The 16,366-nt window shown below is 45.3% G+C and overlaps 1 protein-coding gene across 3 annotated transcripts; it reads left to right on the plus strand.

The window, feature by feature from the left end:
* Window positions 1-528: 528 nt before the first annotated feature.
* Window positions 529-11,003, plus strand: igsf5b (immunoglobulin superfamily, member 5b). Of its 3 annotated transcripts, none has more exons than XM_084674221.1 (9): window positions 529-680; window positions 967-1,063; window positions 2,492-2,800; window positions 6,178-6,471; window positions 6,902-7,021; window positions 8,572-8,596; window positions 9,180-9,268; window positions 9,584-9,651; window positions 10,237-11,003. In XM_084674221.1, the coding sequence occupies exons 2-9, from the start codon at window positions 1,006-1,008 to the stop codon at window positions 10,345-10,347; spliced, it is 1,074 nt and encodes a 357-aa protein (XP_084530347.1). In that variant the 5' UTR covers window positions 529-680; window positions 967-1,005; the 3' UTR covers window positions 10,348-11,003. The 3 variants fall into 3 exon arrangements, with proteins under 3 accessions (XP_084530347.1, XP_084530348.1, XP_084530349.1); XM_084674222.1 differs by having other exon boundaries at window positions 10,271-11,003; XM_084674223.1 differs by lacking the exon at window positions 9,584-9,651 and having other exon boundaries at window positions 10,237-10,330.
* The last annotated feature ends 5,363 nt before the right edge of the window (window positions 11,004-16,366 follow it).

Consider the following 16,366-nt stretch of genomic DNA (forward strand, 5'->3'; position numbering starts at 1 on the left):
GCAGTGCAAGTTGAAGTCAACAGGATGGAGATCGTAATGCTGTTATCCCAGGAGATAGAAACATGTTAAGGTAAAGGGGAAGCTGTATGGCTGTTTTATAGAGTGATGTATCCTGTTAAACAAAGACATCAAGGAGACTAAGAACACAATACATCTACACACACATTGCAAAATGGATAACAAAGTCATGTAGTTTAAGAGGAGATATTTGGGAGATCTCTGTGCCTTGGAAAGCTATGGGTTTGGTTAGTCAGCTAAGTTAGACAGAAATCAAATTGGAATAGCTGGAAATTGAATGTGAATTTATTTTGAGGACCTCAATCTTGGTCCACAATTGATGAAGGACTCTCGATTCAAAGGCCAAAAATACCTCTGATCCTTATCTCCAAACAGACGTCATCCTTGTCTGCTCACATTCATTCTTCTTCAGAGGGGTCAACAAAGTCCCCTGTGTATTGTAGGGAATTTCAGTGGTATTGTTCTGAGTGTGGGCGAGGTATTTGTACAACAGATGCCTTTCTTTGGTGGGAAAGAGCAAAGTTCCTTTTAGTCTGATAATGTTTAACAGACTGGTCGATAAAGCTCCAAACCAAACATGAGGGGATACCAGCATCGTCCAGACCGTTACTTACAAAGCCAGTAGTGCAGCACCTGGACATACTTTGAGAAATCACACTCTGGTAAGTGAGATACATGAGATCCTGAAATGTAGTTTCAATGTCAGTGTTTGCTGTATTCTTCCATATTGTTCAAATTGGTCTGTACAGTTTCCCAATCTGGTGTTCAGAATGTAACACGAGTGTTCTTGCTTCGGATTTTACATGGACTATCAATGTTCGGATTCAAGTCGATTGTTTTCTTGTTTTACAGGACAGGTTAAGCACAGTTGTCATGTGTGTTGTTGAATGACTTGAAAGTATGCCACCACAATTCATTCCCTAAAAAACTTTGATTCAATAAACGTAGAATCTACAACGTCATCATCGGCAATGGCTTGACAGTTCCATGGCAACGATGGACCATCTCATGATTTTTCTTTTGCTTTTGACTTACGCGACTCAAGGTGAGAGGTTCCTGTACACGCTGCCTAATCAGAAAGGAAAATCCTTTAAGTTAGACTGCTAATATGCTTGTATATCTAATGCCATTATGTGCATGATCACTACACCCTTGATATCAAACCCACAGGCGCACTAATTAGACCGCATAATGATCTCTCTGCTCAGCATGATTAATTTTCTCAAAATGGCCGGCTTTTTTTCTTGCTACTTAGCTATAGCATGGGACGTGAGAGTCAATTGTTCACCTCGCAGATTAGGTCACAACTCTGTTTATTTCTTCATTCCCAGATTTGAAACTAGAAGAATGGAGCTGTATTAGATGGCCTGAGCCAACATATTTCTTAGACCTAATTTCCTCACTGGTGCATCATTTATGACACTGGTCCACACACGCAAGGTGTGTACACCAACATAGTTTGTGGTTCACAAACAAGTTATATATCACCAAGATTACACAGGCTTAAGCTTACTATTTCATATTTGAAAATTACCCCCCGGCCCATTAATATTCAACGCTTTCCCCTTCATCTATCAATGGAATGAAGCTACGAAACGACAAAGAAATTCAATTGGGGACTGATTTTCACGAAGGCGAGGAGAAACTGCGATGCCTCACAGTAGGTTATGGATATTCTTTTCGTCGCTGATTCTCAGTCTATTCAGTCAATTGCAACGTAGTCTCTGGGGATACACGATCCAGCGGATCCTTCGGGCGGCGGGTGGACTGTTTACCCCTCAGGGCCCCAGGCCCACTGTGTAGCCTCCTCCCAGGTGTTGTCTCTAGACTCATTTACACTTCCAGTCTTGTACTCTTTAAATCCCGCCACCCTGAATCCCGTTCCTCAGCCCAAACTCTGCTTCCTATTTGGATGACTCGGCACAGAGGAAGTCACTTTCTCTCTTCCTCTCTCGTCTCAATATATCAACTACCCACATGACCCCTTCTCTCCCTCTTTGGACCGCTGTAACTTTAATATTCCCTCCATCTCTCTCTTTGGACTCTTTCTCCCTCGCCTCTTCATCCCTCTCAAACTCCTCCTCAATCGCCTCAAATTGCGTCTGGCTTCCATGTGTTTGTCTGAACTCCCAAGCATGGGTCCTTTTAGATCCCTTCAGTCTGATCCTTCCTGAGGTTTGTACACAGCTTATTCTTTGCAAGGCAGATCTAGATTAGACGTGTTTATCTTTCCAAATGACGTATTCTGGCGTCCTTTTCAGAAGACTTGATCACTTGGTTTATCACAAACTTGGGGATGACTAAACCTTTATGGCTGCTACTGCTTAACATACAATCAGCATGGCCCCATTTGGTTCATAGGACATTTTGATATTGATGTTCATTGCATGAAGTCAAATTCAACAGTTCCCATCCCCTATGTGTTTGTGTATGTTTGTGTGTTGTGTGTATATTGTGTGTGTGCTGTCAACAGTGGAGCTTGTAATGCAACTCGAACCCAGAACACTAACGGTTCTACGAGGGAACCAGGCCAAGTTCACCTGCAGCACTAACGAGGACTGGGAGGTCATGTTGTGGTCCGTTGACGACGCCACCGTGATGACCATCTCTGCTGAGCACGGCATCCTGTCCAAAAACCCCAACGTGACTGCAGAGGATCGCTCCGGGGGAGGCACGTCCAGGTGGGAGATGGTTCTGGAGAGATCCGAGCGCAACCACCAGGGGCCGCTGACCTGTGAGCTCCAGAAAATCGGGAAAAAAGCAGCCACTCTGTCTGTACAAGGTGGGTGCTTGTGTGCGCTTCTCTTACTGGCTGCCCTTGAGGTTTCCTTGAGCTGACTGGCTGATGGACCACGGCAGAGAGACAAAAGGGGAAGAGAGACTACGAAGAGATTTCAAAGGCAAGGTGCAAAGTGATGTTTCTCCCTTTTCTCAAGGATTCTCTCGTGCACTCCCACACACACACACACCAAAGGAAATACACACACACACACACACACACAAAAAGTACAAGGCAAACCTCACACGCAGGCACACACACACATAGTGTTTCATGTGTTCACCATGAACACAGGCAGTAACGCACACAGACATAGCATTACACCCCGACGTGCACACACACACACAAATGCACTGAAAGCAATTGGAAACTCCTCTTGCAAACAACAACGGTCTGATAATGCAGACAGCTAATTTGACCTTGACTAGAATTCTTGCAGGGTAAAAAGAGGGAAACCAAAAGTAAATCAAAGTAATTCCTCATCTTCGATACAGGACCATCACCAGCCCACACGCTTAGGCCATTTCCTCTCTAGCATTTATAGAACACGAGCATATAAACATCCCGTATTTGCCCTGAGCCTGCATCTGTTAATTGCCTGCCTTTGTTTTCATTTGTTTCGATGCTTCGAGCAGTTTCCCCCCCCCCCCCCCCCCCGACTTGATCTAAAGCAGCTGATTTAGTTGTGGCCTATCGACCCAGGTGTATATCAGTGGGGAGAATTCATTTGGCTCTGTCTCCGTGGAGGAGTGCAGCCCTGGCGGCCCGAGTGACATGGTTGATGCCAGCTTCACAGCCACGTGGGAGGGGTATCGATCGGGCCACAGTTATAAATACAACCGCCGAGGGGCATGGGCCTCGCCCCAGCGGTGCTCAGGGGACCCTGGCAGAGTTGGCCCTCCACCCTTCACCTGCTGCAACCTTCCCTGTCGTCCATCTTTCTTGGCAGGCCCGCTGCTTCGTCATGACAACGGAATGAGCACAAGAATCCCCTCCCCCCAAATGACTGTGTAGGATTTCTAGCGGTCGTCGCCACAACTCGCCTTTTTCTTTACGCTGAGGGCGGACGTGTTACTTTCTTTCACGAGGTCTTTGAAGGAACAGTAGAACTTGGACTGGTGTTTTAACTGCCGAGCGTGTCTCTGAAGGGCATTCAGGTACAGGGGGGATTAGGAGTGTTGAAATGTCAAGTCTGCATAACCATGAAGTGGCCTCTGCAGTTTGGCTAAAGTTCCTGTCTCAAAGGAGAGCTGTTTGCCTGTTGAAAGGAATAATAGTGCCATTGTTTGACCACAATGGCATGGAGGGCAAATTAGGAGATTGGGTTACTTTCTGGGTTACCTATAGTATCGGTACACCTACTGAACAAAAATTGCGGTGTGCAGATCAACAATAACCCTCTATTGACGACATGAAACTAAATCATTGAGGACTAATGCTGAAAAAAATATCCCCATTGCCTAGTCATATTCAGCAGTTCTCCATTCCCTGGTATTATTCAGCTAATTTGGCCCTTCCTACAAAGTGAGGACTCAGCTAAAACGTGTGCAAAGTCGCTCTCTGGGAGCAGCGCAATGAACCATCGCATCCAATATATTACAGGGAGGGGCCTCCTTTATCGCCGTGGCCACAAATCCTTGCTGACATATGTACCCATTAACAATAGTGTATGCTGGATCAAGCTCTACAGTGTTGGTGCAGAGGATCTCTCAGTCTTGACAGAACCTCGGAAATTAATCGTGCATCTTGGCGTTTCCAGTTTCCAGTCAGCAACTCTGCTTGTGATTTCTGACCCGTTTGTCCAAATATACCATTGGAGGGGAGCCACAAATCTAGACCAGAGGCCCGCCCTCTGTTCTCTCCTCGTTCCTCCACTCTAATTGTCCAATATGAATCTGAATGGAAATACACACAGAGCACACACACATAGAATAGGAGCGTGCACACACACACACACAAACACCCCCACACACATGCACACACAAATATGTATATGTATGCATGTGCAGTGGAGCACCCAAACACCCACACACTCGCACGTAAACAAATCAATATGGCTGTATTATAGGCTGCTGAATAGGAGCAGAATCTGCAATAGGGGCTGAAGCTGATGAAGCCACTTTGATGTAAATCAGAATGGAGTGGACATGCCTGTGGTTAAAGGCTACAGAGGCACACTGCGTTGTTCATTTTGATGAAGCGCGCACACACACACACACACACACACACTTTCTCTGGTCTCCCTCTGCCTCTTGCTCTTAATCACACTCAGACAAACACACACTCACACACAGTCTGAAGCACACACAAACTACGCACACACACACACACAGTTGATGTTGTAGACAGTGGCATACAAAACTGCTCATCTGAGCAGAAGGGAACCATACTTCTTCTAGATTAAATGCTGGCATCAGAGTGGCCATTTCCTCCCTGAGGGTCCTATTTAAAAATCACCGGGATTAAACCGTGCTCTGTGCCCAACCAGGCAGACCCACAAAGACTGTGACTGTTACAATGATTCACAAAATCGTATATTTAAAAAGAAAAACGTGATTTCAAGGATCACTTAGTCTGAGATTGTGGGAGAGGGGGGTGGGGACAGATCTCGCCTGATTCTTTCTCCCGTACATCTACCCACTGGATTCGTTTCTGGGGAGTTCCGTGTCCGTTTAGGGAAATGAGACTCATCAGCAGGGACAGACATGGTGTCCTGGTTTGGCCTTCCTCGAGGGCCGAATTCCTCCGAATCCAAGCTCCATCAGAGTATATGACACCAAGTCATCCCGAAAGGCAGGAGTAGGAGAAACAGATGGAAATGGGAGATCCAAAGCGCCGACGCTAAATCAACACGGACACGTAATTCATTGAGACAAAGCACCACAGAGCTCGAGTAATTATCTATCTGTCTGGAACAATTGTCGGTTGCACCCCTCCGCCGTTCTCCCTGCCAGACATTAGACTTCACATATGAGATCTATCCAGGCCTAAGTGGCTTGGCGGACGGTTGCTGTGCAGGATGGGTAGAAAGAGAGACGCCAGCCAATTGAGGCGGAGAGAGACAAGATCGATCATTTAGGGGGATGGAAAAAAAAAAAACCTCCATAAGGGAGCAGATCACTGGGGAGGCGGAGAAGCGATTGTCTGAGGAGGGATTTGGCTAGCACACGTGTGGCTCAGGGAAGGAGAAAAAAACGACATCTCCATGAAATCGCCTCCCTTCCCTGTTCACGTGCACAAACACACTAATGCATGAATCAATATATATATCTATGAATCAATATAGGCAATCCCTCCTCACCCTCCCCATAGAACACCTGAAAAGAACCGTCAAAGATGCTGCTTCTGAATACTAACCTTCTACCCCCTTGTCATTCTAGAGATGGGCACCATTGGCATCACGGGGGGCAACGTGTCGGCCGTGAGGGGGCAGCGGGTAGTCTTTGAGTGCCAGGCTACCGGTTGGTACCCCGAGCCCAACCTGACATGGCAGGTGAACAGCAGGAAGGTGGATGAAGGCCAGTACAACGTTAGCGCTGGAGTTGCAGCCGAGGGGCTCTACAACCGGACCAGTGCCCTCAGCATGCAGGCGCTGGAGACGTCTCACGTGGAGTGTCTGGCCTCTGTGTCAGCCCTTCCAGCTCCCCTGGCCAGCCGTGTCCGCATGACCGTTTGTAAGAACACACACACATGCGCGCGCATGCAGAAACACACACACACAGAAACACACACACAGCCACACACACACAGCCACACACACACAGCCACATGCATGCACACAAACATACTGTATGGGGAACACTTTTGATTTTGCTCCCTTCCTTTTGCTGATCTGTTTACTGTGTTGTGGAACGCTGGGTGTCCTGTTGGATAAAAGTTAGCTACGTACAAGAGTTATTTTAGAAGGTGGTCCTTGTCTCTGAAGTCTTACTTCATGATTAGTATTGACAAATTATTCAATAGTCTACCTTTAACAATGATAATAAAACCCGTTACCAAGGCTACACTCACAAAAACTTCACTAACTTGAAATACGGTGCCTTCCGTTTCTTTTTTCATCAGCCCGCAACTTACAAAATATATTTATATATTTTTGGCTTGCAGTTGCAGAAGTGCTTGTGGAAGAGAAGGACCGCACGGCCCTCATTGCAGTAGCGATCACATCGTCCGCCATGCTCCTGCTCCTGCTCCTCAGCCTCTGCATTGTCCTCTGTTACAGAGCGAGTAAGCATCTTTTCTCCTCCTATAGCGCTCACTGAAAAATGCCTGACCGCCGAGTGCCTTCCCGGGAACAATTAAAGTATAATGAAGAAGTAGCACGGTCACACGTTGTGACTTGGCAATGCCCACGCGCTGGCGATCAGGCAAGGGCACCGGAGTTCACAACTCCAGTTGTCAGCAGAAAGCTTGAGTTATGTGTGAAGTGCTTGCTCTGCGCCTGACCTCTCCCACCTGTCTGTAAACGCAGTGTAGAACGTCCCCCGTACAGAGAGAGACAGGTGTCAAGGAGAGGTGAGCTGTACATAGCACCCCCTGGTGGCCAGGGAAAAAACAGGCAGCCCGAGTCCAACAAGATAAATACATTTATTTCAGTTACTCGTTTTGTTTTGTGTCATTTATTATAATAACAAATTGATGACGTCATCTGATGCTACTTCAGAAATACCAAACTCTCTCCAAAGAGAGAGCTGTCTTAAATGCTCAAGTCAGATTCTTAAGATTAATGCTAAGTTATCGCCAGAGAGTTTTCTGGAGTGACCCCAATTCCTGTCACCTTTCTACCCTTAGGATTAATGTCTTACTGGTTTACCAGTCAGCAAATTAAAGTGGATGTGGTGCTCTAGTGCCTTTGGGGATGATAGACTGAGAAAAAGTGGGAGACAGGGCAAGAAAAAGAGACAGAGGATTCAGTCAAAGTTAAAGAGAGAGACAGAGAGAGACAGAGAGAGCAGAGAGAGAGTTTCTGGAGAGCCATCTCTGAGGGGATGTTGTTTGGGAGATGACTAGGAGAAGGTGGCCTGTTTGTGTGCGATAACAAAAAGTGCCCCTGAGTTATACGTTCGACTTCCTGTAATCCCTGTGACTGATTTGGGACCAGTGCAAATCAGGGCCGTGATTTGGAGCGCTGGGATAATCTTAAAGGCAGGTGTGCCCTTCTCTTCTGCAACACTAGTCATCCTATAGTCTGTCATACTACCTCTTCACTGTCATTGATTGAGGCTGCTTTTGCTTGTACAGATTGCCTTCAACACCTTGGGTCGAATCAACATTATCAGGAGGTTTCATATTGAAACAAATGGCAGGGCTCCAAGTCAATATGACTCTCCGTTTGGCAAAATCACGGAAGCATTGCAATTACAGTGGGGAGAATAAGGATTAAGAATAGTCACCTTAATGACTTTGGACAGTGTGGGGTTTAACAAAAATAAAAACTGTGGCAATTACTCCAACCGGAATGGAGCCGGTTTAGAGTTGGCTAGGGGCGAGGACCATCTGTACTATTGTCTGACTATTGTCTTTGGCTTAAGCCAGGACCTTGGGGCAAGAAAGCAATGAGGATGTGAGATGAGATTTAATAACAGCCATCTTAGTTTGGGGCTCCACAGTTCAAATGTTACCGTGGGCTACGGTGTACGTGCTGGTTGTAAACTACTTGGATAAGTACCGGGGTATTTCCCAGCCGTCCGGCTCGATCAGGACTCTCAGTGAGAGTGATGAGACGAGTGCATGCTCAGCGTGATGTAACGACACTGGGATTCATTTTTGTCTTTCAGAGTCGGGTCAAGCTGAAGCAGCAAGGTAACTCTCTTCGGCCTTACTACGGCAACACTCACATCTCACTTTCTCCATGGAGGTGTACAACTATGAAACACCATGGGATGTCATCATTAGAACAAGATGACCAATGAAGATCCATTGTCATCCTTGACTATTTAGGCGGATGGGACTAGCCATCCATGAAAATCATGAACAGAAACATTATTAAAGAGGAGCTGATACTGTAACATCCCATGGATTAAGATATTTCATTAGTTCTTTGCTGGAGCTAATGCCATGCTTGAATAAGTGAATTTGAAAATGTAATTAAATGGTATACAAAGCGCAGTTTTTAATCTAATATACAGATATTTTTAGGCTGGCAATGTATTTTTGTTGCTTCTGTACTTAAATTAAAGATGAAATGCAAGCAGAGGTTAATGAAATTGTTTGAATAATGATAATGGCAGTCATTTGTAAAGAGCTTTTCACCAAGCCTGCTGTGCACTGGGAATTGTTTGTTTTGTACGCTGTCGATCACAAAACCCCCTGCTTCCGACGAGGTGGACGCATACTATCTTAAAGGTTATCTTTTCCATTGGGCTGCTCCTGGGGGTCCCCTCAGGATGGACGAATCAGAGAGCAGAAGGAGCTCGGCTGCTGAGGTGACAGGGGGCAAGATCAACCTGGGATATGCTGCAGAGGTCCTCACAGGTGAGCCTGTGAAGTAGACACAGCCTACTCATTAAACCACGTTATTTCCTACAGTTATTTACCAATGAATTCTAGAAATCATTCAAATATGATATTTCGACACATTTAAACTTTTTTTTTTACACGGTGGGGAATTTAATAAAGGTACAAAACCAAAATGTGTCTAAATCCATGACCAAATACAATGGGTTTTGGTACTCCAGTGGTATGAAATGCTATGTTCCATGTTCAAGCTGATCTAACACCTTCCTGAGTGCAGGAGAAATGGTCACAGGGGATGTCAGGTCAGGTCAAGTCTTGTTTTTCTCTCGACAGACATCGGCCACCATGACCTTCCTTTGGATGCTCATAGCCAAACAGACTTTCAGTCTGGCACTCACAAGGTAACAAGAAAAATATAGAGAGGGGAAAGACGTACGGTGAGAGAAAGGAGAGGAGAATCAAACTATAAATAGAAAGGTTGTGTAAAGAGAGAGGTGGAGAAAGAGTAGTGTAAAGAGAGGGAGACAAAGGGGTCCACAGAGCCACACACTATCAGGGATATAGAAATATAAATAACATTCAACTATACAACTGATGCAGGCTGGTAACATATGACTGAATTCAAACAGATCAATCTAAAAGGCTTGTAAACTGAATGACGTGATATCAGACTAATACCCCAGAAAAATGACTTTTCTAGCAAAGTGTCACCTCTTGGATATTCAAGGTGACCACTACTTAATGTAAAGAATGTCCAGTTTGTAATCTGTCAATACTTAAGGTAAGAGGACTTTGAAGAAGCTCCCTTAGGGATGGCCTAAGGTGACCCTTGCTTTAATAGATTGACATATAGATCCGATTTTACGGATCTACATACCAATAGGTGTATCCTAACATCTACGGTTGACGAGAGGGGTATTTTGAAGTTGATCTGATTTGTGTAAAAAAAAATGAAAAAAAGAGCCTTCTGTTGATCTTTTTCCCAGGTCCCTGATGTTGTGTCCTCCAATGCCTTCTCAGAGCACAGTCCCGGTTTGGCCCACGTAGGCTTGGAGGGAGGGGAGCCAAAGAGCATCAGAAGAGTCACCACGGTGTGACTGGAGACTTGAGAGATGGTTAGGGTTCAGATGGATCGGACCATGTTGATCCTTTTTCATCATTATCTTTGTCAAGAATGTCTGGCCATGTTTTATCCTTTTTTTAAATTTGTTGTTGATTAATGTAAACTTACAGTGACTATGTAGAATATATTTAACACTTTAAATCAGATATGTTTTTATTATGAATTTCTGTAAATCAGGAACCTCTTTACGCAATTTTTGTATTTCCACAGCAACAATATATTTTTTTACATTCATATGCACTGATATTGTATACTAAAATCTGCAACCACTGTTTCACATATTCTACGCAAAGTATTATATATTACACATTTTGGAAAAAGGCAATCATCGGTTTCTGTACATGGAAACATGGAATTAAGAAACCCAATATCTTTAAACTCATTGACTCATGCGATCATTGTTGACGTGGATATGTAAGACAATCTCTGTTTTAATCCTCTTGTTAGCAGTTAAGCACATGGTTAACTCACCATCTTCATAATGGTTGGCTTGATTTCATTTTGTGGAATCTGACATGCAGACTATTGAGAGGGACAAAGCAGGTGACATTTTCCAGGTGTGTGTTGCCTGTGGTAGACTCCCACCATTTAAGGTGATCTCATTCTATAAAAGAGATATAGTACATCAAAGTTGTCGACAAAAAACCCTTGACTGTACATTTCTTGCTTGACTCCGTCTACAACACTGCAATAACATAATTTGTTTATCACTCCCTATTATGAGAGGATTTCTTCCATAACGTCATGAATTAATCATGGTAACATCAATAATGTATAATAATATGTTCAACAAAGATCCCCAAGGGAAATACGACAGAAAATGACAGCAGCCATTTTTGCCTACTCAGACATGGACTTCAGAAGGTGCCTTTGATGTCTCTATTAAACATGATTTGACCATTAGGATACCATGGGACTGGTAAGGTAAATGTGACACTATCGTGCTGGCTGAAGACCCTAACATTCAAAAATGCCCGGTCAGTTGTTATGCTGTTCATATCAGTCTTTCTGAGCTCAAACCCAGCATTAAAGCCGAGCACAGGAGTAACCAGACGCCTTGGTAGCCCCAGTTCAGCTAACGTTCCACACAACTCACATGAGCAGGAATGAGAATCAGAAATGTTTCATCTACGCAAAGTTTTTCACCAACAACAAAACCTTTTTTTTTGGTCCCCTATCTGCTTCATAGGTCCTTCTCTAACTATGTGATAATGCAAAGGGCGAGTGTCTCAACTCCTAATTCTTGATCTTCATCTTAAATAATTGTCTTAACTTGGGGAGACAATGGCTTCAACAGCCACTAAATCCTGGAAAGGATGTAAATAGTGTACAGTACGACCTCCATCTGGTGACATTTAACGATGCCTGGCAATGCATCTGTGATATTGCTACATTCATGTACCAGAATGTACAGATGAAGGCCGTTTGAAGGACAGTGGTGAGTACATTACTGTATGTCCACCTATAGCACCACAGCAGCATTTCTGTAGGAAAACTAGCATTTCTGTTAAGAAATCGAAACATGCCTGATATCAATTTCAGGGCTCGTTTAGCACTTGATTGGCTAATTTATTTCATAGCTAGTTTTGAGGAACGCAATCAGTGGCTTAAGCTCTGTGGGAAGGCCGATTGAGCACGTTGATTTGTGCAACCTTGTGGGAGAGGAGAGATCTGTGGCCTCTCAGAGAATGCTTCCTAATGGTGGAAACTGGGTTAGATCAAACTGTTGGCTGAAGTTCCGATACAGGATCAAATTTTAAACTAAAAAACATTTTGGCTATAATCCCACTGTCTGTTTAAATGCAGATGATGTCATGTTTCATTTAAGTTTGTTGTCTTATGAATGTCAACTCAATCTCAACAGCCTGCAAATATAGGACTTAATTGGAAGTAAATTAAAGACATGGAGCATATTCACGAGTGACATTTCAGGGCATTCTACTCTGGCCTCCACTGTCAATTATGGCGTGAAGACAGGCTAGCATAATTGTGTACGCTATACCATTCCAAACATGTTCCACCACACACAAACACACTCACTCACATACTCCACACTCCACCCCCGCAAATTCAATTTCACCAAACGGTTGACGCGGTTCTTCCCTGTCTAGGGAATCCTCCACGACTACGAATGAGGAGGAAAGGTGCTTGTCCTCATCTGCTTTTTCCCCTTCTTCTTCTTCTTCTTCTTCTTCCCCTTCTTCTTCTTTTGTCAACCTCTGCCACCAAAATGGGAGCTATTAAATAAATGAAAAGTCCTCTGGTGGGGCCTGTCAGAGCCCAGCGTGATATGAGAGGCCTATCACATGACCTGCTTCTTTGTTCTGTTTTCCAGACTGACTCTACCCTCCCAGGGGCTCACTTGTTGCCCCACGCTTCTCAATTACGCCTTTCAAACAGCGTATTCATATCGCTGGGAGCCATCTAAAACCTCCACACTTGGGCCAAGCAAGGTGAGCTTTCACTGTGCCAAGGTCTTGGCAGCCTCTGCTATCTCTCCCTCACTCATTCTCTGTCTCTCCTCCTCGTGTCTCTGTGTCGCTCGCCCCCGCGTCCTGCTCGGGTTCTGGTGTGAGGCGACGGTCACGTTGACCCCGCTCTTGCTCAGGTGACACGCGTTGCCGTGCTGACGTAATCGCCCGTTCCCTCTCTCTCGGCGGTGGCTCTCGTCATTTCTGGCGGTTTCTCCTCCCCGACGTCTCGCGGGGTGTTGGGGATGCGGCAGATGTTCCAGGGGACGATGACGAGAGGTGGCTCCCTCTTAACCTCCTGCTGCTTCCAGTAGCAATTAGAAAGAGGGGTTGCTGGGCCTTCTCCTAATGCGTGAATAAATAAAATGAAACTTGGCTAACAGCTCCCTGGGGCTTGGCAGGTTGTCTCCAGTGTCTTGTTATGTGCTTTCTCCACTTCCTGTAGGACTGTGTGTATAGCTGAGGAGCCAGAGCTGCACTGGGCTGCGTGGTGGAGAAGAGAGAGGTGAGTGCCGATGCAACAGCTCCACTGAACAGTGACCTCACAATCCCAGAAACGTGGACCTTTCAGGCATGTTCAAGCAGTGCTCCCTTACATTTTACATTTATTCATTTAGAAGACGCTTTTATCCAAAGCGACTTCCAAGAGAGAGCTTTACAAAGTGCATAGGTCACTGATAATAACAACAAGATAGCCCCAAAGCATTGCGGGTAGCCAAAAACAAGAAGCACACATTGTGAACAACCAAAAAATAACTGCCAAAGGGAAGAACCATAAGAGCATGTAAGCAAGTTACAATTTAAACATCATGAATCTCTAAGTGCAAGTGTACCTGTAGAAAAAGTAGCAGCAGTAAAAATAAAAATAAGATTAACTAAAATAGAATATTTTGCAGCAAATACAACAGTTTAAATCAGTTGCCACTAACCAACAAGAGCAACAAGTCTCTAAGCAAGAGTCATTGTGATCCTTGAGGAAACTAGCATTGGGTTCAGCAAACCATTCCTAAGTACCGTTGTACTCCCTCAAGTGCGTCTTGAGCCTTTTCTTGAAGGTGGAGAGACAGTCTGTGTCTCTGATGGAGGTGGGGAGTTGATTCCACCACTGGGGGGCCAGGCAGGAGAAGAGCTTGTGTTGGGACCGGGCGGTCTTGAGCGGTGGGACCTTTGAGCGGTCCCTTCAACAAGCTCGCGTTTCCGAGGATCGGAAAGAAGGGTTTTCATCTGTAGACATTGATGGGGCAAATTCCTCTAGTTTCCAAACATCCAAAGTGATAGCAAATCCATCTTTTTTCATTGACCCGCGAACGTACATTTGCCAGAGTGCTACACACTGTCACTTCAAAATGAATATGATAATAAGATGTAAAGCCTAAGAGCTCTTCATCATCCCTATAAATATGTATTCATGCATATTAGACCCCAGTAACATGGAAGGGCTTCACCTCTTTAGGACACTCCTTTGTTGATGTAATTGACTTGAATCAAAAGGGGCCTGTTGGCACTGGTCAGGGCAAACTAAACAGTTATGCTTGTGGTTGTGGCACTTAGGGCCAACCCTGATGAATAACTTAGCACGTCCTCCCCCTTATCGAAAACCAATGCTCTCAAGTGCATCTTAGCAGTATTGGGCACCAGTGATGTGCTTCCTAAACCAACCATTTGCCACTGTATTAGATGTCGGGGCTATTAAAAGCAACTGGAGCCAAAACAAAATCCCCCGATGAGACTCTGTTAGGGTAATTAAGGCTCTTTTAATTAGCTGAATAATGCAATTTAGGAGCGAGTGCAGTGGACCGGCGAAAGAGAAGTGTCAGGAGGCAAAGAGAAACCGATGCAGTGGTCCGTCGGTCGGTGTGAGACGGAGCGAGCGGCGCATGTTGTGTCCCTCTGGGACCCGGGGGCAGATGAACTGGCTGTGGCTGGATCTGGAGCAGGGTCGAAAGATGGCCTATGTCTGTTTGTCTGGCTGAAGCAGAGCACTTCCACTATTAAGCCTCCGAGGTGTCTTCGTTTGTGTCCCCCCCCCCCCCCCCCCAGCCCCGCAGATCTCCAGCCTGTGTGTGTGCCTGTCTGTTCCCTGTGTGACTCACTGTGCTGTTTGTCAGATTCCATCCCATATCCTATTCCCCTGCAAAAGAGAGGCAGCAGTAGCTACTCTGTTTTGGGCAAATGAGGCTTACCAACAGAATCTACTGCACAGGTCCCCTGGAGAACTGCTTCTTGGTTGAAGAAAAGATGTCCCTCACCAAGGTCACCTTTAGCCACACTAGAATGAAGATGACTGTGCAACAGCCTCCCCCTGTAGACCCAGACTAATGTAAGCATTGTGGAACAACTCAGCATCGAAGCTTTTGTTTGTCTCCTTTGCTTTTGTGGTCGCTGTTAATCCTATTAATAACTCAGTTGTAGAAAGCAAGACAGTGCTTTTTTGAGTGACACTTGCAAGGTACACGAAAAACCTTTGGGAGAAATTGTGTGCACTGGAATTATTTGTTGCAGTCGAATACTTTCTGCCTCATTTCTTCCGGGGTGCTATTTCTGCAGCATGTGTTTGTATTACCCCTGGCAATTCACTGGGAAGCATAAGTAAACCGAAAAGGAGTCTTTTGTTTCCACCGAACAAAAATAGAAAATGAATTCATGCTTTAATATCTTGATTTGGGGAATTGCTTTGTAGTGCGTTGCTAAGGGCTGCCCCATGCTGTTAAAAGGGAGGGATGAGAGCGAGTTGCATCACTTCACTGGCAAACAGTGCTCTTGTATTCTGACTTATTTCAGGAGAAGCTGACTGTTCTTCCTTTCCTTCACTGGAATCTTAGCCTGACCAGCATAGAATTCCATTTCATGACATTACAGAAAAGCAACTTAGAAAATACTTTTAATAATAATAACAACCTGACAATACAGCATCTCATCGTTACAAAACTAAGTCTTATGCCAATCTGCATCCACCCCCACTCCCTCTTCCACTCTGTCTGCAGTGGAAACTTCCCTAAAAGACCACAGCTCTGTTCTAAAGTTGCTCGGGCAGCTGAATGCCACGGCCGAGTTGGTCCAGCCCTCTTCCATATGCCTCGGCCCGCCCATCTGTCACAGTGCATGGGGCTCAGATGGCAGCGAGGCTGCCAGTGAGGGGGCAGCAGTTCAGCACATCAGCGCTTCTACAGACCACGTCCCCTGGCAGCTCTCGTCCTGCTCCTGATAGATGACACCCGGGCTGCCAGTCTACGGGACTTATGCAACGGCCCCTCTGATAAAGTACCTACTCGGACAATTTACCATGGGCTCGATGCTCCTCCACCATCCTCAAGGTGGCTTATTAAAACAAAAGGCTGTGAGGAATATAGGGCTGGTATCCTGTGGTGTTAAAGAGCTCAGGCGTTTTTCTCCAGGCTGCTAGCTTGTGGTTTTGGCCATACACAAACAAAGATTAACAATAGTCACCATGAAAAACACCATGCGTGGCAATGTTCTGGAACCATCCTGGAGTTGTCATAAGCATCAACTTTTCAATACACC

Source organism: Hypomesus nipponensis, chromosome 15 (assembly GCF_054491055.1).
Source record: "Hypomesus nipponensis isolate SF chromosome 15, ASM5449105v1, whole genome shotgun sequence".
Taxonomy (NCBI): Eukaryota; Metazoa; Chordata; class Actinopteri; order Osmeriformes; family Osmeridae; genus Hypomesus; species Hypomesus nipponensis.

Excerpts from the sequence above, each read along its gene's own strand:
- igsf5b (XM_084674221.1), top strand. The coding sequence starts at position 1,006 with ATGGCAACGATGGACCATCTCATGATTTTTCTTTTGCTTTTGACTTAC. Across the intron at positions 1,064-2,491 it reads TTTGACTTACGCGACTCAAG|TGGAGCTTGTAATGCAACTC; the intron begins GTGAGAGGTTCC and ends TGCTGTCAACAG. Across the intron at positions 9,652-10,236 it reads TTCAGTCTGGCACTCACAAG|GTCCCTGATGTTGTGTCCTC; the intron begins GTAACAAGAAAA and ends TCTTTTTCCCAG.